Genomic DNA, 22,850 nt, shown 5'->3' with positions numbered 1-22,850 from the left:
AATAGCTTTAAAAAGAAAAACCTGCATTTGTTACTTTGGATTCATGAACCTAAAGATTCAGATATATAGATATTTAACTATTATGAGTAACATTAGAAGGTCCAGTCATTCATACAGCCCAAACCATAATTTGTCTTTGCCCTTCCTCTCACTGGGCAAGAATAGGCAAAATGGATTTAATTTAATGTCTTTTTTTTAGCTTTGTGAATAAATTAGGTCTTCACAGCAAGCGGAGAGTAACAGACAGACTAACAAAAGCTAATTCACATGGCATGCTCATGAGCATGAGTGCAATCTCTCTAGATATATATGTATATATCTCCCGGCCCAATCTAGGTATTTATTTTATTACCTATCACGAGGGACCCTTCCTATTTTTCATCCTTTACATACACTTACCACAAGAAGTATTGATGGTATCACGTAGTTCTGCGTATTTCCACTTACTAAGATCATGTTTCTTGGTACCAGCAGCTGCTTTGGTAGCTTGTACAGCAGGACCTCTGTAATTATTATATATTTTTGATTATTTAAACTAGAAACATGAAAGAAACATTGACTAAAGAGGAAAGAAGGTATGTATAAGTTGAGAACTGGAAACAACTACTAGAAAAACATAATTTTTGTTTCATTGGCAGATGAGATTAAGAATAGTGTACTAAAAGATGGTCAAGTAAATTAAAATTTTCCAGCACGCCACTTGATAGTCACACTAGATTTTAAATTAGAACATTTGATTCTAATATTCTAAAACCACGGATGACCATATTAGATACTAAATTAGAACTTTTGATTCCAATATTCTAGAACCATGGACTTCAGTTTAAATGTTCTTACTGATAGATATATGACCATCTGAAGTTAAAAAATACACTTATATATATTCCTCAAAATCAAAAAAGAAATCCTTAACATACTTAAAAGACCATTAGAAGCACATTAATGGTTGGTTTTGGAGCCACTAGGCCATGCAATACAATCACCTGCAGAGACTACTGAAAGCTACAAATGGCCAAACTCCATTTCCACCTATTGTCTCTGAATCTCCCTGGGCATCAGGGTGTTTACAGGGTACACAGGTGAATGGCCAAACTGCAACCCACTGCATTAGAGTCATTAAAGTCGGCTAAAAGAACTGGAGGAGCCTGGAAAACGTCTGACTTTTTAGGCTTCACTGTTAGGAGAACACTTAGAAAAGTTCTATAAGCAGACAAAACCACGCTCTTGCATTTAATGAATAATATGACTACTAGCAAATTATAGGAAGAAGTTTTAGCTCATGAGGTAGACAACAGACATTTCAATGGGCATAAGTGTTGTACCATACCCCATTTAGTGGGAATATTGTATGGGAAAGGGGGAAAAAAGATCTAAAGTACTCAATAAAATGGGATAAATTCAGCTTTTTCAAAATAGCGCTACTCAGGGCTTAAGACTTGTGTTTATGCACATAATTTGAGATCATTAATCAGAAAATATTGGAACAATTTATTTTCTGTAATAATGAATGTTATTTTTCAGCAAAAAATTACACTAGCACATAGCAGACTCTCAGAATAAGCTGTAAGACTCTTAAGCTCGATGTAACAAAGGGAGTTTCTAACATTACATTTCAAGACATGTAAAGAAGGTGGCACCGATATTAAAATAACTAAATATTGGCCGGGCGCGGTGGCTCACGCCTGTAATCCTAGCACTCTGGGAGGCCAAGGCGGGTGGATTGCTCGAGGTCAGGAGTTCGAGACCAGCCTGAGCAAGAGTGAGACCCCGTCTCTACCAAAAATAGAAAGAAATGATTTGGACAGCTAAAAATCTATATAGAAAAAATTAGCCAGGCATGGTGGCGCATGCCTGTAGTCCCAGCTACTCAGGAGGCTGAGGCAGTAGGATCGCTTAAGCCCAGGAGTTTGAGGTTGCTGTGAGCTAGGCTGACGCCACGGCACTCACTCTAGCCCGGGCAACAAAGCGAGACTCTGTCTCAAAAAAAAAAAAAGCCTAAATATTAAAGAACTGTAATACTATTTCTCAGGTATCACAGAAGAAAATTCACCTTTATCATCTACTACTTGGAACATATTTCCTCTGACAGAGGGATGATCAAGATATAGTACCCCAAAATAAGCACATACTTTCTCATCATTTTACATTTTGAAAGATAACGGGAATCCTGGCAAGTGGTCAAGACACACAGACACTCAGTAAGTAAGACTGATGTTACTGAAAAATGACATTTGAAAATATTACCTTCTTCTTGAAGTAAAGGAAATTATTCTTTCAATATGAAGCTTAACAATGAAATAAGGTACCTTGCCTCTTTAAAGGGCCCATATATGCTTCCATTTTAGAGAATAAAAAATAGCACACTTCACCCTACATACTTAAAATTGTTTGACACTGTGATTGTTAGTTACATATAAGACTGGCTAAAGAATAATGTGTGCCCATTTAGTCTTTCCTGTATTTTTATGATTTAAAATCTGTTTTAGGTTTGTTGTAGAATCTATGCTTTTCATGAGCTGTGTGCCAATTTTCCATGTAGCTTTTTGTTCCTAACTGCTTTGCTCAAAAAGAGCCAGCTGTGTGTCAGCAAGGTCTATTATCCTTAACCAAAAAATTATGCTTTAACATTTATTCAAATATTTTTTTTTCTTTTCTACATCCCTAAACCACCATTCAATAAACAACAACAAAAAAGAAAATTATTTTTTTTTCTTTCCAGCTCTTCCAGGAGTTTTTTCTGGGAGGGCAGCTGAAGATGATTATGTATTTTGTTGCTGTTGCTTTCTTTTCTTTTTAAAGAGAAAGTAAATTTACAGTCTTATAGACTGTAAGAATGTACCTAAGGTGTTAGAATAGACATAAGGTGTGTTTTGATACTTTAGAAAAAATAACATTCAATTCAAATGATTATTGCTTAAAATATGGTTTTAATATCACTAACTTTTCATTCATATTACCTCCAACAATAATACATCTGCTAAAAAAAAACCACAGCATCCAAACTAGTACACGAATGCAATACATTTAAATGCTTCTCCACTCCCACCTCTGGATTATTAAAATAGTAAAATAAAGGAATAATTTACTGATTATTTATACTTGCTATAAAGACAATCATGTAAATAACATAGTAAGGTAGTAGCAAAACTGACTTGATTTTTAAAAATACATTAACACTTTTAATTACCTTTGTAACTTCAAAAATGAGAATTAACATGTTAGATTCCTATCAACTCATAATGGACCAGAACCTGCTGGGAAGATACATTCTTGTGGCTCAAAGAATATATCTATGGTTTTTGAGCAATGCGCTATGGTTCAGAGTCCCTCAGGAGCCACGCTCTTCCTCTACTTCCCCTTCAACCAGGCACAGGGGTTCCCAATCTAGGGGCGGCACCATAGTTTGTCACGATGATAAGGGGAAGGATCCCCCTACTGAGACTGAGTTGGTAGAGGCCAGAGATAAGGACAGTACCATCAACAAGGAATTCTCACATCCAAACTGCCAATGGTATCCCCAACGAAAAATACCAATTTAGAGAAATATTGCTTTTTACCTTTTTCTGTATTGGGTGGGGTAAGGGAGAAATGATATATCTTGCACAGAAAATTTACATGAAAAGAGTGGGCTACTCATGTAACAGGTTCTGGTCCAAATAATCAAAAGTAATTTAAAAATATGATTTTGATGTGAACACTCATTTCTCCAAATTACACTGCACTAACCTACTCAAAATTTCTGACATTTCCTGAGCCATTTGTTCCCTATAAGAAAAATAATATAATATGGTTATATAAAAGACATACTATATAAATTACTTACAAGATCTAGAAGTATAATTAAAATTAATATTTTCAATATGATTAACTATTCACATTTATTTTACTTTGTAAACATCTATATATACTTTTCACCAAATCTAGCCATAAAACACAGCAAAATTTTTGTTTAAATCCAGTTACAGTTATTTAAACACATCTCCATTTTTGTAGTAGCAACTTTTAGATAAAATCTCATGAAAGCCATGCTTTTGTGGTATTTTGTTACGCACAGAATACAAATAGCATGTTCTAAATGCATACAGGAAACTTGGCAGGATTTAGATGCTATATGAGGATTTTTGCTCCAGAGTCGCTTAGTAAATATTAATTAGACAAAGAATGGTGGTAAACTAAGCTGATGTATTTTATAGTGTCAGAGTTTTAAAAATAATCTGATATATTCAAAGCTCTAAAATTCTAAACCAAAGCATACTTTTTTAAAGAAGAGAATATCAATACAAGGACTTATCAAGTGAAAGATCTGAAGCATTCTGACCTTCTAAGGATAAACATTTCCCAAAGGCAAAAACTTTTTTCTTTTAGTGCCAAGAGAGTAACTTTTCTTAATATTTGTTTAATTCTGTAGAATGGAATGCAGTTTCACTGTGTTCATCAACACTTCGTTAACTGCATTACTTTATTTCCCTGTTCTTTTCCTTCATAATTATTTTCTCATTCATTCTACTCATCAGACTCTGATAACTTCAAAACCTTACAAATCAGTCAGAATCATAAGAAAAGAAGATGGTAAGGCACAATTTCCTGGATGCCTGCCGAGAGCTGGGACCCTGATTAAAGGAGAGGAGGACTCCCGTATTCCTCTTTCCTTGTGATAAACACTGGCTACGATTATGCACTGGTGGAGGTCTGTCCCAGCAAGCACAGTCAGCGAAAAAGTAATCTTTCAAAATTGGCGATGGAGGACAGCAAACATAAAATAAAATACACCAGTATAATCTAATAAAAATTATATTTTGAGCAATACACTTATCTCTTTATGCTAGTAGTTTCTCAGAATTTTTTAACTTTCAAACTCAGCATGATTTTGACAAGTATTTTTAATTCTATTATCATCCCATCTCATGGTTTCTGTCTCAGTATCCAAGAGCATCTCTGTTTTTACCATCTCTTTCTCCTAACGCTTCCTCCATTTCTTTTCCCATAGCAGGTTTCAATCAAGGAATTTCATGGCCTTTCAAAGCTCATTCCCACGTGGTCTGTTGATCATACAGAGACTTCTCTGTATGCCTTGACACTACAATGGATGGCAGTCTCTACTGATTCATTATCCTACCTGACCCTACACCAAGACATGCCTGGCCTATACCAAATATACACCAAATTCACCAGATAGAAATGGTTCCTGCAGCCAGGTGCTTTTTTCTGATTTTACCAAACTATATGCAGATATTCACAACTTCACCTTAGACATTGGTTGTGAGGCTTATTTAATTCAAGCTCAAATGCTAACTATAAAGCAGCTGTCTAATAATGGAGGGCAACAGTGACTGCTCAGAGATATTTGCAAAATTTTTGGTGGCACTATGGTAACAGTGATGTTGTGGTAGTGCATTCCTGGTATTTGTCGAGGTACAAGGTCAGTAATGCCAAATGTACTGCACAAGGAAGAACTAACTGTCCCATGCCCTGTGTAACTTTAACATGTCCATCAGACATATAGAGGTGAAACACATATACAAATACATGTTTTACATGCAAGCAAAGTTTTACATGTAAACAACATATTTTTGCATGGTTTTAGTATTCACAAATTTTTTCTAGGGATGCAAATATTGTTTAATTGAGAGGAGACTGTAGTTGGTTCTGTTTAGAACTTGACAAAGGACTGTTCACAAGTTCATTGCATTTGAGTGCCCAACACAACATTCCTATATCAATTTGCATTTTTAGTATAGCTAGCAATCATGGTGATTCTAAATATCAGTAAAAATATCTGATTACTTGATTGTTTCTACTGTAGTTATGTGCAAGTAATTTCATATTAAATAAATTAATATGTTTTATTATAAATGACTATCGTTTCTCCTTTTATGTAGGGTGTATCATTTATAAAACAGTTGTTCTTGGTATTGGAGTCTGATAAAGTTGAGAACCATCACTATAAAGGTTCCAGGTGGAGTCTTAAAGCTGTCAAAATTCAGATTTTATATACATTCCAAAATTTATATATATACACACAGCATATATAACGTATATACAACACATATTCAATATATATTCCAAATGTTACTTGGAATCTATGTGGGGAGATTTCCAAAAAAAGATACATTAGCACCAAAATTAACATTATCAATATAACTTCAGCTTATGACCTATTTTAGCTATAATAGAATGAACTATTATATTAAAATCTAAATATTTTAATTATTCTTATTTATACCTCCACACCTGATTCTATAAAGATGTAAGGTAAGGAACAGTTAAAAATACATAAAACAAAATGGGTTATATAATTTAAACAAACACAATACAAAGAAGGAAACGACATCATGAACTACTGTGACTGAGCACCAAACAGCATTAAACGTTTTTCCTGGGCATGAAAAGAAATGAAAAAAAGTGTTATTTCATTCTTTTAATAAAATAATTTGAAATGTACTCCAATGAGGAAATGACTTCTCCCAAAAAGTACCCACAACCTATTAAAAAAAAGGTAAAGGGAAATGACATACGGTGTCATTTGGGGTCTTGTTCCATCATTTCTGTGAAAAAGAATATATTTTAGTTAATATCATAAGTGATCTGAACTGTGATAATCTGGATTGTGCAAATTTGTGTTGCAATCACTCATTGATTAAAAAAACTCAATCATCTTTAATCTACAGATAAGATCACTCAGAATTTTAATATATTTTTAAATCCTCATTAAAAATGATTGGAAAAGATAAATTAAAGGCATCCAGTGAAAATTAAAGAGCAAGTGTATCACATTTAGATTAGAAAATTCAAACATTGTGAGGTGTGTTTTTAATAGACTCTGGATACTGCTTTACAATTTCGGGTAATTTGAAACCATCACTTTGCATCAAGGATCACATGTGTAATTGATTAAGATTGTATTTTAAAACATATTATATATGTGGAGAATAATTCTTACTTAGAAGTCACTGGATAGGAATCCATGCTGAAAAAGTAACTTAAAATTGTAAATTGCAGCAGAATCAATCTACATATATTTTTTAACACATCACAGAATCCAAGAACATCTTTATGCAATATATTAAGAACAGGTTTAGTTAGAGAGTTCTCACTCATAAATTTCTTATAGAACAAAATCCAGTGCTAACAAAGGTAAAATAAACATTCAAAAACATTTAGTTATAGCCCACAGAGTAAGAGTAAACTACCAAACATCAAATATCAGTATAGCATATCCACCATAATAAAGTGCTAATGCTTGTGGTACAGAATATAAAATAACCATGAAGTTCAGAAGGGAAGGTGCTCATGAGGAACTGAGGGTCAGGGAAAGCTTCCTGGAAGAGAGCTGACAGAAAGGATTTAAAGGGCATTCCAGAGGAGGGGACATCCTCCCTAGGCCTGTCCCATGGGACAACTAAAACGAACCCTCTGCCTTCCAAGTCCGAATGGCTTGAATACTTCCTCATTACTTAACAGTGGACCCATTACTAGCTAATTCTGCTTAACTTAAATCATAGGTAACGTGTCATTTACATTAATAGTCCTAAATGGTCTGCTCTTTCTTGGAGACTAGTCACCCTGGAAGAAGTGCACCTTTCTGAAGATGGGAAGGAGTCTGCCTACGACTCAATATCTTGTACGTAGTATACGGAATGGCTCTGGATATAGCTTAATATTTCAAATGCATAAACATAAACCTTGGCAATGAGTACCAATAATGACTCCATTAACGAGTCCCTTAGAAATGAACTTCAGCCATAATAAAGCCAGCTCTGTCAACTCACAGACATCAGGGATAGCAGTGGGGAGAGCTTGGTTCTTTTAAAAGCCTGACCTAGCTGCTGGTCAATTACACACAAAGGCTCCCAGCCATCCTGACATAACACAAGTGGAAGGAACAGAACAGCAGCTGAGCTGACTCTGCATTTACAAAAGCCACAGCCAGGCTAAAATATTTTAATTACAGTAAAATGTTAATAAAGACCCCAAATATTGGACTCAAACCCAAGAGATTAATAATTATTATAATATCTTTTGCTTATATAGCCTTATTCAGTCATTTACAATATAATATACTTTCATATACAATGAGACCCTAGCATTCCCCAATGGAATCACTTATGAGAAAAAGTGTGAAGGCAACTTAATATGCCCTTTTCCTCCTCCATCTTTGTTTTTAACTAAATAAAATCTAACCACTGCTTTGCAATTTGAGCCTCTCACAAGGAAATAGCTCCATCCAGTGGTTGTACTTTAATTATATTTTGTCATAAATGGTGCTCTGAAGTTCAGAAAGGCATGGTGGCATATTATACCTATGTGCCTCTCAGTATGTGTACAACAGATATACTGACATATAAATGAACCTCGCAAACTAGTTTTGTTCTTAGAAGTAAATAATTACAATAACTAATGTTTCTATATTCTAAATTTTTAAAAAATAAATCTGTTATATTAAACCTTCCTGCAACTTTTAATAAGAACTTCCATATTCCTCCATACTCCATTGTGGATACAAATAATGCAATATTCAGGGATAATCTGGAAACCTGAGAAGGCAATATATTTCAATGTATTTTACCTCCCTTCTTGGAAAGGAAAACCCATTTATTCTGAGACTTAGCAGGGTAAATTTCTCCTCATTTCAAGTGTGAAGGTGTATGAAATATTTTAAAAAATGTTTTTACATTAGGAAAATAAAAAATCTTAACCTCAAATATAATAAATTGCATTTGAATATAGTCACTTATTTCTATGCCAGTGTTCGATGACAGGTATTTAGAAGTTAGATGTCTACCTAATATACAATACTCTTAGAAAATTTCAGAGTAAAAGTTGAAATATTTTCTTAACAGAGTACTCATTAATGAAATTTTAGTGTTTTTTTTCTTTTTGAGACAGGGTCTCGCTCTGTTGCCCAGGCTAGAGTGAAGTGGTGTCTTCATAGCTCAAAACAACCTCAAACTCCTGGGCTCAAGCTATCCTTCTACCTCAGCCTCCCTAGTAGCTGGAACTACAAGCACACACTACCATGCCCAGCTAATTTTTTTCCATTTTCTTGTAGAGATGGGAGTTTCCCTCTTGCTCAGGCTGGTCTCGAACTCCTGGCCTCATGCAGCAATCCTCCTGCCTTGGGCTTCCAAAGTATTGTGATTACAAGCATGAGCCACTGTGCCTGGCCTACAGTTTTATTAATATTTTCAATGGTTTAACAATTTTTATGGAAAATCAATTACTTCACTTACTTGGGTATAAAAGTGGATACAAAGAATTTTAAAATGATTTTACTTCAAATATATCTGGATCTATGGAATATGGCTTTCTCTTATGCCCTTTCACATGGAAATGAGAAGCAGAGAGGTGAAGAGAGCAAAGGAGAGGATGCTACACCCCACCCAGGGTCCCAGTACCTCCGGAGCGCCAGGTCACCCTGGGCCTCGTCGCTGATGAGCTCGGCTTCGCTCTGGGCAATTCTCAGGGCCAGCTCCCGGTCCCTGCGCTCCTGCTCCAGCACTGCCTGCTGCTGGGATTCCTCCTCCCGCTGTCTGGCCAGCTGGGCCTCCACTTCAGCCTGCCAATGTCAGAAAAGTCATTTCACCAAGAGTTCTTCACTGGTCTACTCAATGACTCCCGTTACTACTTCAAATACAGAGAAAGCGTAACTGTTGCATACAAGTTCTTTACTAAGGAATAGATATCGTTTAACCATAAATCTCTTCAGTCTCTATTTTCTTCTATATTATGATTAATGCTTCAAACACACGCCCATCTTTCCTCATTTCCAAATCTAAGAGGAGGTAGGAGAACCGCAGCTTCACAATTCTATGACTGTGATATCAGTATCCCAAACATCACATGAGTATCCTAGCATTAACACTTCAAATTCCTGATATCTTCTGTCTTGTTGTTGGTTATGCGTAGGATATGTTATGAAAGCCGTGACAAACAGAAACTCAAATACATGATCAATTATTCTCAGACACAAGACTTTCTGAACACTGGGGGTGCAGAGACTATCTTAATCCTTATTTATTAATACCATTATCTAGAAAGTTATATGATAATATTTTAAAACATAATATTTTGACTTTCCCCTAGGTACAATAATACTAATATTAATATTTATTGAACTAGGCACTATTCTAAATGCTCTAACATGTGCTAACTCATTTAATGCTCATGAGTATTATTTACCTGACTCTACAGAGAGAAAACTGTGCCCACAGCTATGCATTGCAATGTGTGCAATGTCACAATTTCTGTCAGTGACAGAGCCAACCACTTCAGAAACTGCCTTTGTCTCTGAGATCAATCAGTGACAGCTTATCTAGCAAATAAACATCTCGTTTTCACTTCTTTGATAACTTTGTAGATTCTATTTTGATAAAACTTCAGTCTAGTAAGTATGTACCTGAATGCGTTTTTCATCTTCTTCCCTTTTCTTTCTCTCTTCTTCTTCTTGTTTTCTCTTTGCTTCCATCTCAAGTTTCCTAACAAAAAATACAAAACTCTTCAAAAACTTAATAAAAAATAAAGAATCCTTCAGAAGGCAATTTAACTATTAATAGACAACAGATTGGGAACTCAGATGAACCTCCTAGACACATACGTCATCAACTTATTCTGAATAAAATAAAACCTACTCTGACAGCAATTTTTCTTATATAAAACAAGTACAGTTACATTCTATAACCTTTAACATCTCTAGATTAACCCGGTTACAAAGCCTGGCTGTAGGGCCCTAATTACATGCTTCCCTCTACTGCCTCTCCAACTAAACAACTCAAATTCCTTCTCTCTACCCTACTACGGCAGTCTCCCAAAATGTGATCAGTTTTCAAACTGCAGAAAAGTAGAAGTGCCTTTTATGTAGCTTGTAAATTAATGTACAGGTCATAGCTTTAAAAAGAAGAAATCCTCAGGTTTAAAAATCTAACCAAAATTCAGATTATAGTTAAAATCATTTTATGTTATTATTATAAAATGAACTTATTTTTTCAACTTTCAAACTTATTCCAAAATTAATTCGTTAAAATCAGAATACAGTTTTAAGAGTAGTCATTAACTACCATCACTACCAAGAATTCACTGCTCTATTAAGTTTCTAATTCAAAACAATATAAATGCCTTACATCCGCCTTTCCTCTTCTTCCTTTCTTCGACGTTGTTCATCTTCTTCACGTCTTTTTCTTTCTTTTTCCATTTCCTCTTGAATACGCCTCAGCCTTTCTGCTTCCTCTTCCTGCTGCTTTTTTTTCTGCAATGCACTGAGAAGATCCTCTGAGCTTCTGACTAGTGCATTATATTCAGTCTGTATTTGTTGTCTTGTCATCATAGTGGACTTAAAAAGAAAAATAATAAACAGGTACTTAAAATTATCTCTTCTTTGAACAACAATGTGAACATACTTAACAATACTAAACTGAACACTTAAAAATGGTTAAGATAATAAATCTTAATGTTATGTATTTTTTACCACAATTATTAAAAAACTACTCCAATATGCACATATACAGAAAAAACTGGGAAAGTTGGTAAGCAATAAGCCCCTTTTACAAAAGTACACTAAAAATTATCGGAAAAATTTTTAAAAGCTATCTCTGCACACAAATATTTCACTCTATTTTCTATAAATCAAGTAATCAATATCTACAGGTATACTACCAACAAGGTAATATACTGTAGTCAAAAATTATTTTTTAAGGAATGATTTGCTAATTTAGCCAAAGGTTACTAATCTTTAATAATATTATTCAAATAGTACCTAAAGAATATTTAAGAAATTACTAAATACATCCAAGATTGTTGGATGATTTCCTAAATTAGCCTTCAAAAAATGTGGCTGAGTTAACTTTCATCGATAATACCACCAAATAAAACGGGATGGTCCTTGACACGTTTGTAAAATCAGCCAAGTCTATCTATAGCATTTTCATTCCTCTACTGATCTTTTTTCTCCTTTCTACTCCAAGATTTACCACCGTCTACATAAAATATCTGCAGAGAAAATATGAAAAGCTCACTTTCAGATACTTATTAAATCCTACATAACTGCACTGACCTATGAAAGTAGCTGAGAAAAGCATTAAGACCCTAAAATATAATTGAGGAAAAGATAGGAAGAGATAGATGAAATAAGCTTAACAAATAAGCATACAGAAAAATTTTCAATCCCACTAGTAATCAAATAAATAAAAATCAAAACAAAAAAGAGGCTCCATTTTTTTCCCTACAAAATTGGGGAGGAAACTAATTGCTACAATCATAACAGGTAAGTAAACTATGTTATAGCCTCTGTGAAGATAATGTGTTACCATGGACGAGGCATATAACATAACGGTAGAGATACAAATTGAAATGTGTATTGTGATAAGAACTATGTAAAAATGTATGCATATAAAATAAGACTGTAATAAGGGTAATATACAAAAATATTCTAGTTAAATGTTGGTGTGAAGGTATTAGGAGTTCTGGTGGTTTTCTCTACATTTTCAATAATATTACATTATTTTTATAATTTAAAAATTAGTTTCTGAAAGTAGAAAAGCATGAAACAAATTAAAATTATTTGCATTAATCCTAAATCACAATTATGCAAACACTTACCAACAAAGCTTACCAACAAAGAGTATTTTAGTTAATCTTTTGGGGGAAGACATATCTTTCCGAGCAACAGATAAAACTGCATGAAAACTGTCTTCTTTAAAATTTTGCTATGAATTTTTCAAACACAGGGAAGAGTACAGGTAATAATAGAATGAGTATCCACTTGCCATCATTGAGACCTGACACTTGTTAATATATTCTACTTTGAAAAAATAAGGGTATTTTCTATACAATTTCAATACCAATAACAGAAGATATTAAATGACAGTAAGAAGTCAAAGTCATTTGAGTTAAAATTATATACCTTAATTTTGGCCATCAAAGCATCAATAGAAATTTCAAGATTCTTGATCTGTTTATTCATCTCTGGTTTTCCATCTTTCAATGCACTTACAACTTCATTAAATTCATCAAGTCGTTTTTTCAGTGTGCCCACCTTAACCAGGCCATCAATGCTGGACACAGAACATTTCATCAGAGTTTAATTTCACCATTTAATGCTTTAGGTAGATTTTTCATGTATAAAATACTAAGCAGATATTGCCAAGCAGGATATTTCATTTGTTTTCAATATTATTTAGTATTCTCTTTTTCAGATCTCTTGTTGAGCGTTAAAAGAATTAAATGTGGGTGAGAATGACATTGATGCCTGCCAATAGGATTAAAGCCTTCTATGTTTAGATTATAGACCTTCAGAATTAAATTATAGAAGAACTTAAAAGAGTTATCTAATCTCTTTGAAAAGGTATGATGGATCGACAGATATTCAGACCTTCAACTTTAAAAAGTCTAAATTAATAATGAAAGATTCGAATAAGAAATAAAGACTAAATTTACAGTAAGAAAATATAATTCTTACAGATGATCTTGAAAGAAAAATATGGTCAAAATACTAATGAGATGTTTTTAAAAACAATGTCAACTTGACATCATCAAGAAACTCAAATAACTAAGATAAACAAAATAAAAGAGCTTCTCTCAACCATTTATTTCAACCTGTTATAGTGTTTACATTTTTGTAAGCTACTTCATATCCTTTTGTAGAATGAGGCAAGTAATGAAGTAATGAATCAATTAATTTCAAATAAATATTACAAATAACAGATTAATATATTTTATAAAGAATGACATAGCATAAATTGGAAAGCATGAGAAAACTCCTTGAGCATCCAAACTGCCTTTCATTATGACTTTATTGCCAGTTTATATTACAGTAATTAGGTTTCACAGGGTTATTTTTAGGCATTCTTCATCTTACCGGGGTTTGTGTCTCCTTTTGCAAAGCCACATTCGAACCGTTTTTTGTATTTTAATGCAGGCTTCTGCTCGATAGTTTATTTTGTTTTTCACTATGTGTAAGAGTAAATAAAATGACAGAAAATTATTCAGTTTAAATTGGACATATAATATATATATAAAAATTACATTTTGATCTTTTGGGATTCTAACATTCGGGATTATGGTGTTTGGGATTGTGTCTTTCAGGATTCTGATTGGCTCCCTGTCAAAGAACAGGATCTAAGAAGGGAATGTAGAGGCTAACATGAAAAACTGAAGCCCCATGACCCTGAAAGACATTCTAAGAATTTAGACTTTGCCTTCTACTAAAGGAGACACATAAAAGCCTTTTAGTTTAGAGACAGAACTCTGGGAAGCCAGGAAAATCAGTGTGGGAGCTACTGGAATTATTATGCACGAGGGGGAAAGGGGCTCCCCTGAGGCACAGGCAATAAAAAGGAAGGAGTGTCAATGTTTGGAGGAGGAATCAGTAGGATTTGGTGACTGACAAGATTTCAGGAATAAAAAAGGAAAGACAGCTACAATCTTGAAATATTTGGCATGTGTATTAGATGCTATATAGGTGGAAAGAAAAAAGTTCTGGTTTAAGTCTCTGAGATAAGTGGATGGTGTTGAGGGGTGGGGGGAGAGAGGGAGAAAAGAATTCAGTTAGTGAACTCTATTTTGTGTAAGACACAATGAAATTAATACCCCATAACACATTCAGATAAAGAAAGTATCATACACCCCCAAAAAAATTTTTTAAAAACTCTACAAATACTAGCTTATCACATAATATGTATGAGGTGTTGCTTAAGGAACCAGGGACATAGTGTGAACAAAAGTCAGTCCCTGTTGCCCAACATTCAGCTCTGGGACAACTTTACGACATTCCACAAACCATCTCATTTCTAAAATAACAGAAGATCTTGGTGTGAAGGAATACACCTACATTTGATGACTGAGAGTGAGCACCATTGAACTTTTTTCCAGCGACTGCAGACTAGCCAGTGATTAACTCTTTTAACCAACTCTGCTAAGTGGTCAGGGTCAGACTTCATAATCTGATCAAATTCTGCAAACTAGGAAGTAAAATAACTTAGTATCAGTATTAAAAGAGAAATGTGTTTAAACATACAGAAAGATACAAAGTAAACAGAATTCAGGTCCAAAATCTAACTTTCTGAAAATGGTCGCTTGCCAATTACACAGACATGTCTTAGCAGAGCATACAGCAAACCCAAACACACTTGGCCACATTTTGCTTCCCCTTTCCTCCTTCCTTCAGGAGCTTTTTTTGGAGGTGAGAGGCTACTCATTGCTAGGTAGCAGATTCAATAATAAGAGTAGAAAAAAAAATCTTAAATGACTTAATTATAGATGGTTGGCAAGGCTTTACTGAGAAAAGAATGAAAAAGGACTAATATATCTCTGAATTGGCCCCCCCCACGTTTTCAGATACACTTATGTAACTCTTGATAAGTGAAGGTCCGCTATACGGTATCAGGTACCACACCAAAACTATTCTGTTTCTCCCAATCCTCATCCCCGTTTTGGATAGAGATAAGAAATTGCTATTAAAAGCCAGACAACAAAAATAAAACAGCTATTAGGTTCTTAATAAAATAAAATGCATTATTTCCACTATTTACACCAAATTCCATACTGATTTCTACCCTTTACCAAATTTCCCACTACAATATTAAGGATGTCACACACCAGTCAATATAACAGCTTCTTATGGTCAAAATTAAATTAAAGGTAACATAATGAGATTGAAGATCTTTGAATCTTTGCCTTAGGCTTTCAAGAAATCCTTCTAATTTTTCTGGAAGGGAACAAGACCAAGTGCTTTCTCTATCAGGCTATTCTTAAATAATTACTGTAGTTCTGAAATAAGAGAAATGTTGAGTTTATAATAAATATGTATGTTTAAAGTTAAGCCAACTATGAACATTTATATATTCTTTTTCTCTTAGTTTTTCTTCTTGTTTAGGAAATGGTGTGGGTCCTCTGCAATAAACATATTCACAGGGAAGTACATACATTGGTAATGCACATACACCTTTCATCTCCTGTCTAAAAATGAACAGTCACATTTATTTACAATGATTAATTTGTCTTTCAAGACACTAGAGGTATTAAATGATTCTGCTAAATCAAGCAAGTATGATTGGCTATTTAAATATAGTAATAATCATGTTAAAAATCATGAGGATGCAATTATCCAATCAATATTAAATAAGTTAGGAATGGTCAAAATAGCATTACTAACAGATTGTAAATAGCATTTAGATATTTCTGTACTGAATATATTTGCTATGAAGTATTCACAACAAAGTTATAAAGTATTCTGTAATTCAGCCTCATAATTTAGTATGAGAACTTATGAATACTAAAACTATATAGGACTATGTACTAGCCTAAAAAAATCATGTTACATTCAAAAGTATTTATACATTCATTCATTTTAGAGCTTGAGAGAGGTCAGCACAAACTCCAATCCAACTTTCTTTTCCTTATTCATCTCCCATACTTTAGTGGAGCTTCTTCTTACAATGAAAACTCAAAAGTATTGTGAAAATCTCAAACCACTGAGGACTGAATTAATATGTTTTAGAAAAGCTTCTGATGTTTAAAATGCAAGTATTTTCTTCCAGTACTTACTTATGTATTTAACCCTTAGTTAAGTAAAAAAAAAAAAGTCAAGTAAATAGTGCTCCAATTCCGATACTTCAAAAGCTGAATAAGGCTGTAAAAATCATATACAGAGCATTACACATTGTGAACTCCTCACAAGCAGGGAAATTGTGTATGTGTATGTGTCCACACATATACACATATATATTTCATGCTGTTAGTGACCATATAATTCAAGAACAACACAAATCATTAAATACTTAAAAATATTCACTAACCCCAACTATCCATATTCATGATGTTAAAATTTAAAATAAAAATATGTATTTATTTACCTTGCCAGGTCTAAAAAACACTTTTGTTAACCCAAATTTGTAGTCAACTTCATTTAAGCCCAAAGCTTTAAAAAGAGCCTGAAAAATAAAAGTTAAAAAGTTAAATGCCAACTAGTAATTAGTAGGAGAGACAAGTTTATAGCTAAGACATTTCAATTTGAGTGGCATTTGTACCTTACAAAATAGTCTTGGATCCAATCTTGCAAGTTTATCTGGCATATATTTTTTATACATGTTATAGAGTTCATGAAATGAAGCTCGGGATGGAAAACCACCTTGCATCAAGTCCAAAACAGAGACCATGCCTGGATTCATAAATAAACACAAATCACTACCAATCACCATAGGGAAGTCTACAATAACATTTGAATGAGCAATTTCATAAATTAATTATTTAGAAATGGATGATTTACAGGAATTATCAACAATGAAATATCACATAAGAAATATTATCTTTATACTCAATATGTCCCAACTTACCCACCACCTAAAACTACTGCAGTTGAATTTCATCTAACACCAGTAAGACTAACCATTTCCTAGAGACAAACTATTAGTCTCTAGAAAGCTCAAATTTAGTTTGCATCTTTTTTCTGCTGGAAGTCTGTGTCATAAACACAGTATATAAAGCAAAGCCCTGCATTAGACCACTTTCCAAGTCCCTGAGGTTAATTTTAGAGTAAGATTTCTAATACAATCTATAAAAAGTAGTCAAATACATTCCTAAATTCTCACCAGAGCTTAAACAGAATAAATGGAAAAGAAAGAAGAGCTCACTATTTCACCATAAAGACCCCCTTTCACTCCTTTCTCAAAGAAATTCGTCTATTGCGATGATGAGCCTATCGAATGAATATCTATTTTCAGTATAACTCTAGAAAGTGTTTAATATGAGCCTTGAGTCAATGTGAGCTTTTCAGATGAGAAAAAGTGTAAAACAGACAGGAAAGGCTCAATAGCTATAAGTAATGCCAGAAATTTTGTTTATAATAAGAACTGAATTTCAGTCTCTGAGACTATTCAAATCAATGGAGAAAAGATTATTCGATAAAAAGTGTTATGACAAATGGCCAGCCATTTGGAAAACAAAAATAACAGAAGATCCTTATCTCACTCCTTATATACCAAATGCTTGCTGTCAAAAATTTAAATTAAAAAAATGAAACTATAAAAATGTTTTAAATGAGTGAATTTTTACTTTAAAATAATCTCGTAGGAAAGGTGGCCTTTCCAGACAGTCAGCTTGAATTTTAATCTATTTGACTGGCAAAGATATAAAATATCAGTAGTACTCAAGAGTTGATAACGGCGTAGGCAAACACACACATGCATTCTTAGTGGAACAGTAAACCAGTGTAAAAACTCTGGATAGCAATTTGGAAGTATTTATCCAAACACTCAAAGGCTCAGTAAATCTATCCTACAACTTTTTACACTTGTGGGCAAAGATATATGTGGATAATGTTCAAATGTCCTCAGGGTCATTGTGATAATAGGAAAAAAAACAAAAATAAATATGAATTGATTAAATTATGGTACCACCAACCATATGATAGACTATATTAATTAAAAAGAATAGAAAAGAGTTTTCTCTAACCAGTATAAAATATACATCCAAGACATCGAGTTAAATGGTCAAGCCTGAGAAGTAAGACTTCTTTTTACTTATAATATTCTGTACTATTTAATTTTTGTTACTGTGAACATATAAACTATTATAATTTTTAATTAATGAAACACATAAAGGAAATCATTCCTATAGGCGAAAATCTCCAGAACTCAACTTAGTTCTAGGCTCTGCTTGGAGAAATAAAAGTAAAGTTGGTTGGTACTGTCACAGTGCACAGGCTTGAGATGGGAGGGAATATGGAACATTTAAGCAAGTAAAACGAAAGTTAGTGAGGCTGGAGCACAGAGAGGAGAGAGTGAAAAGAGATGAAGCTGGGGACACATGGGCCAGGCCATATGGGACCTCATAAGCTACTAGGATTTTGCTCTTCACCCTAGTATCAATGGAGCCATCAGAACATTTTAAGCAGTAAAAAGATAAGATGATTACAGATAAGTTGATCATTCTGAATGCATGAGAAAAACAGACGGAGCAGATGAAAGGAGGACACTTAGGAAACTACAGCAAAAACCCAGGTGAGATATGGTGCAGTTTGGATGAGACAGTACCAGGACTCACTGTTCAGGAGGTTACAATCCATGGGACTCGGAGAGCCTTAGATAGAGAACAGACACCTGTGCTTTTCAACATGACAGTCACTGGCCACAAGTCTTGTAGCTGCACTGGCTACACATGACTATTAAATTTAAATTTTAAAAAATTAAAATTAAATAAAATTTAAAATTTAGTACCTAAGTCATACTAGCCACACTTCAAGTACTCAATAGCCACAAGTGTCTGGTGGTTACTATACTGGATATACATACAGAATATTTCCATTGCCATATAAAATTGTACTGGACAGCATTTATATAGAATGAGAAAAAAAACAGGTCTAACCCAAACCCTGAAAAACTCTAACACATAATATCCAGGTAGAAGAGAATGAGCCTACAGAGAAATCAGGAAAGACCAGAGAATTTAAAAGCTAAGCAGGGGCATATGCTGTTTCAGAAGCCAAGGAAGGATATGTCAAAGGGATTGGCCGGAGCCAAACGTGGCTGTGAAGTCCACTAAGATAAGAACTGCAAAATGGACATTTGATTTAGAATCAAGCCAATCTCTGGTGACCTTGTTAAGGTGGGGGCTAAATTCTCTTGGGGTTAAGGAGTGAGTGGGAGGCAGGAGACTGAGAAAGCAAGAATATTCTTGTAGAGAAAAGGAACAAATGGAGAAAAACAGTGAGGAAGAAGATAGGGAGGTTGCTGAAAGGAAATGCGGGTCAGAAATGAGATGTTAGCATGTTTAAATGGTAACAGGAGAGATCCAACTCAAAGGGAATTGTTCAATATACATAATCAGTACTGAAGATTCATGAGAAGAGATGGATTTCAAGGAATAATAAGCCTCAGCTAGGAAGAGAGGTGGGAGCTTTCTTAATAGGAGGGAAGGTTATGTAGGTAGGTAGAAGTGCTTGATAGCAAACAGGTAAAGCTTAAGATGTTTTATTAAAGAGGGATGGGTCAGAGATTTGAGGAGAACAACAAGGGCCTGACTGGTTTCTGTAGAGAAACACAACATGCTGACCAGGAAAACATGACAGAACAAATTTGAAAGCCTTTTAAAAGTCAGTGATCATGAATTTAATTGGCACCAATCTGTCTTCCCTACCAACCCTGTGCAGACAAGGAGGAGGGGCAGAATTAGATTCATCAATATCTAGGGTGTCGTAAGAGGGGTCGGGGGCAGGTCCAGATCTGGGGGTAGGGCCCATTAAGAAAAGAACACAAAATCGCAAATTACAAAAACAATACAAAATTAAGTGCAGGGCTTTGGAAGGGATTTATTTAAATGAAGGACCCTGAAGCTTGAGTGACCTTAGCTTCACGGTAAGTCTGCCTGTGAGGGGAACTATAAAACAAGGAGTCTGACAGGCAAGGGAGTCTAGGGAAGTGTCAGGGGCTCCAGCTGGATCTAAAGGTAAATAAAGGAGAAGGCTGATGCCTTGGGAGGAAGCAGGGGTAGTCTGGGTGGGGACGGAGGTTGGGCATGGCGCTCCGGGAAATCAGGGGAGCAAAATCAGACATGGCAGGCAGGGGTAGGAAGTGACAGTTTATCCAAGTGCATAAAAGCGTCACAGAAGCCGAGGACGGCATTGTGCTGTTTTCATTTTTTCACAGTGGTGGGGTAGGAAGCAAGGACACTAAAGCCCCCTCCTCACGCAGTTGTGTGGGGAATGAGAAACGAACCGCTGCTGGACTGAGAAGCCATAGGAAAGCAGCTGACTTAAAGGAGATCCAGGTTTGCCATTAAAGAGTTTTCATAAATGTTACGTCAATGATGTAAAATAGTTTATTTCACAATAAACTATAACCCTATATTGCTCATGTAATTTGCCATTAACGCTTTTCTTATAATTAAAGAAAATATAAGATGAAAATCTCATTGCACTTTAAAATAATCAAGATAATGATGAATTATTTGAAAACACTGGACCTATTAAATTGTATTTGAGCTGCAACTACTGACACACACTGACATACATTATGAAAATATGGAAATACCTGAACATTGAAGTTGAGACAGAATTTGAGCACCCTCAAAGTGGTGGCTTGTCATCTTTAAGTTAGGTTTGATGCAACGAATAAAGCTTGCTCCCTAGGAATATAAAGGTACTTTTTGAAACAACAAATACAGCATCCTTATTCTTCTATTTCTATGAATACCAGCAACTTTCAAAGCAAATTAACGTTAACATATGAAACTTTTGAAATAATTACTTAAGGAATTAAAACGTTTATTAGCATACTTTTATAATTTCTAAGCTTAGAATGAATCTTTGCATTATAAATTAATAGTACTAGAAAAATATTTTAGATCTGAATGCCAAAAACTGCAAAAAGGAAAGTCTCTCACTGTAAAATATTTTTAACATATTTGAACAATAAATTTTGCAGGGTAATATACATGTGATTTGATTCTATACTTAAATGTATTTGTATGCAATATTTCTGTGATAAGAAAATTGCCCTAGGAAAACAGGAATAAATAAAATTATGCCTCTTAAAATTTAGGCCAAAGTGTTAAAAAAAAAATCTTTTTAATCATTCTACTTCAAAAATACACAGAGGTTCCTAAGCTGCACCACTGCACATTTTAAAGTTTTGTTTGTTAAATAATATTTTTAAAAGCTTAAAGGCATTTTGAATCAATTATCAGATTATGCTGAATGAGGCAGAAAGAACACTGATTATGTATACAATGAGACTGCGGAGTGCTGATGCTAATATACTAGACATCCAAATAACTGCTTCTCTTTAGAGTAGTTACCTTGCAAAACTGAATAATTATTTCAGCAATGATGCTCACTGCAAACACTTCTAGAACACATTTTAGAAATGCCTTCTTTTCAAAATGACTATTTGAAAACAAAGAGTACTCAGTCAAGTACTTGGATTTGTGTAAAATGACTACCTTGGAATCATGCTTCTTTTATATAAACCACATATTAAATTTCTTTCTATGGTGTTTTTTTGATTTCAAAAACATGGTGGTTCACTAAAATGTATAGTTAAAAAATAGGCTCCTAATAAATTTTGCCTCCATAATAGGGCATAAAAATATTATGTTCATTTTTTCCACATCAACATTGTATGTCTGGAGAATATTACTATGAGAATAATAAAACGAGGCTGAATTACATGCTTAATCTTTAATCCTAAAAAAATACATTATTCTTCTCTATAATTACTGATGATTAACACCTGCCTCAAACTACAGGATAATCTTAATTTAATAATATTCAAAGAGTTCTACATATTTCTAAAATAATTTGGCTTCACACACATATGTGACCTTTCTTCAGAACAAACTTAATCAAATGATAACCATTTTAAAAGTTTATTTTTTTTAATAAAGGGAATATGGTTTAAAAGGTATTTCTAATTATTCCAGGTTACTATGCTTAGTTGTATAATTAGTAATCATAATTTTAGAGGACCATTTTTAAAAAACCCTGTTTTCTTTTTAGGAGTACTCACCGTACTTCGAAGTTTATCCAGAAGCAAATTTAACTGTGTCTGTGAAAGAAAGGAAATCAGTTTATTTTGAAAAGCGCAAGTATACAGTGTCATAAGTTAATATTAGCACTCCCACTATTAGAATAAAACAACATGCAATAACATCCACATATAACACATTATGATTTAGCAAAGTCCTAGTACACAACTCTTTACAAGACACAGCATCATGCAAAACAGCTAATGTAATGTCAAAGAAAAGAACTCACTTTTCTTACACAGAACTTGTGTAATTAAAAAACTAAAAATTAGCAATACTAAAAAAATATACACACATTTGCAGGTGGGATGAATGAGGAAAAAATGTATAGGCAATGA

The 22,850-nt window shown here is 34.0% G+C and overlaps 1 protein-coding gene across 1 annotated transcript in view; it reads right to left on the bottom strand.

Annotated features, from left to right (window-relative positions):
- MYO6 (myosin VI) overlaps positions 1 to 22,850 on the bottom strand; it is a 134,265-nt gene that overhangs the window by 8,548 nt on the left and 102,867 nt on the right. Inside the window, exons 19-32 of the mRNA XM_045543913.1 lie at positions 22,494 to 22,532; positions 21,018 to 21,111; positions 17,019 to 17,149; positions 16,845 to 16,922; positions 14,822 to 14,951; positions 13,850 to 13,940; positions 12,896 to 13,046; positions 11,118 to 11,326; positions 10,397 to 10,475; positions 9,396 to 9,556; positions 6,941 to 6,967; positions 6,516 to 6,545; positions 3,727 to 3,765; positions 400 to 503 (exon numbers count right to left, since the gene is read on the bottom strand). Coding sequence (XP_045399869.1) covers positions 400 to 503; positions 3,727 to 3,765; positions 6,516 to 6,545; positions 6,941 to 6,967; positions 9,396 to 9,556; positions 10,397 to 10,475; positions 11,118 to 11,326; positions 12,896 to 13,046; positions 13,850 to 13,940; positions 14,822 to 14,951; positions 16,845 to 16,922; positions 17,019 to 17,149; positions 21,018 to 21,111; positions 22,494 to 22,532 — 1,363 coding nt within the window. The remainder of the gene's footprint in view (positions 1 to 399; positions 504 to 3,726; positions 3,766 to 6,515; positions 6,546 to 6,940; positions 6,968 to 9,395; positions 9,557 to 10,396; positions 10,476 to 11,117; positions 11,327 to 12,895; positions 13,047 to 13,849; positions 13,941 to 14,821; positions 14,952 to 16,844; positions 16,923 to 17,018; positions 17,150 to 21,017; positions 21,112 to 22,493; positions 22,533 to 22,850) is intronic.

Source organism: Lemur catta, chromosome 2 (genome assembly GCF_020740605.2).
Source record: "Lemur catta isolate mLemCat1 chromosome 2, mLemCat1.pri, whole genome shotgun sequence".
NCBI classification, from domain to species: Eukaryota; Metazoa; Chordata; class Mammalia; order Primates; family Lemuridae; genus Lemur; species Lemur catta.
The sequence above is the reverse complement of the archived record's forward strand: the minus strand, read 5'-3'. Positions and strand labels throughout refer to the sequence as shown.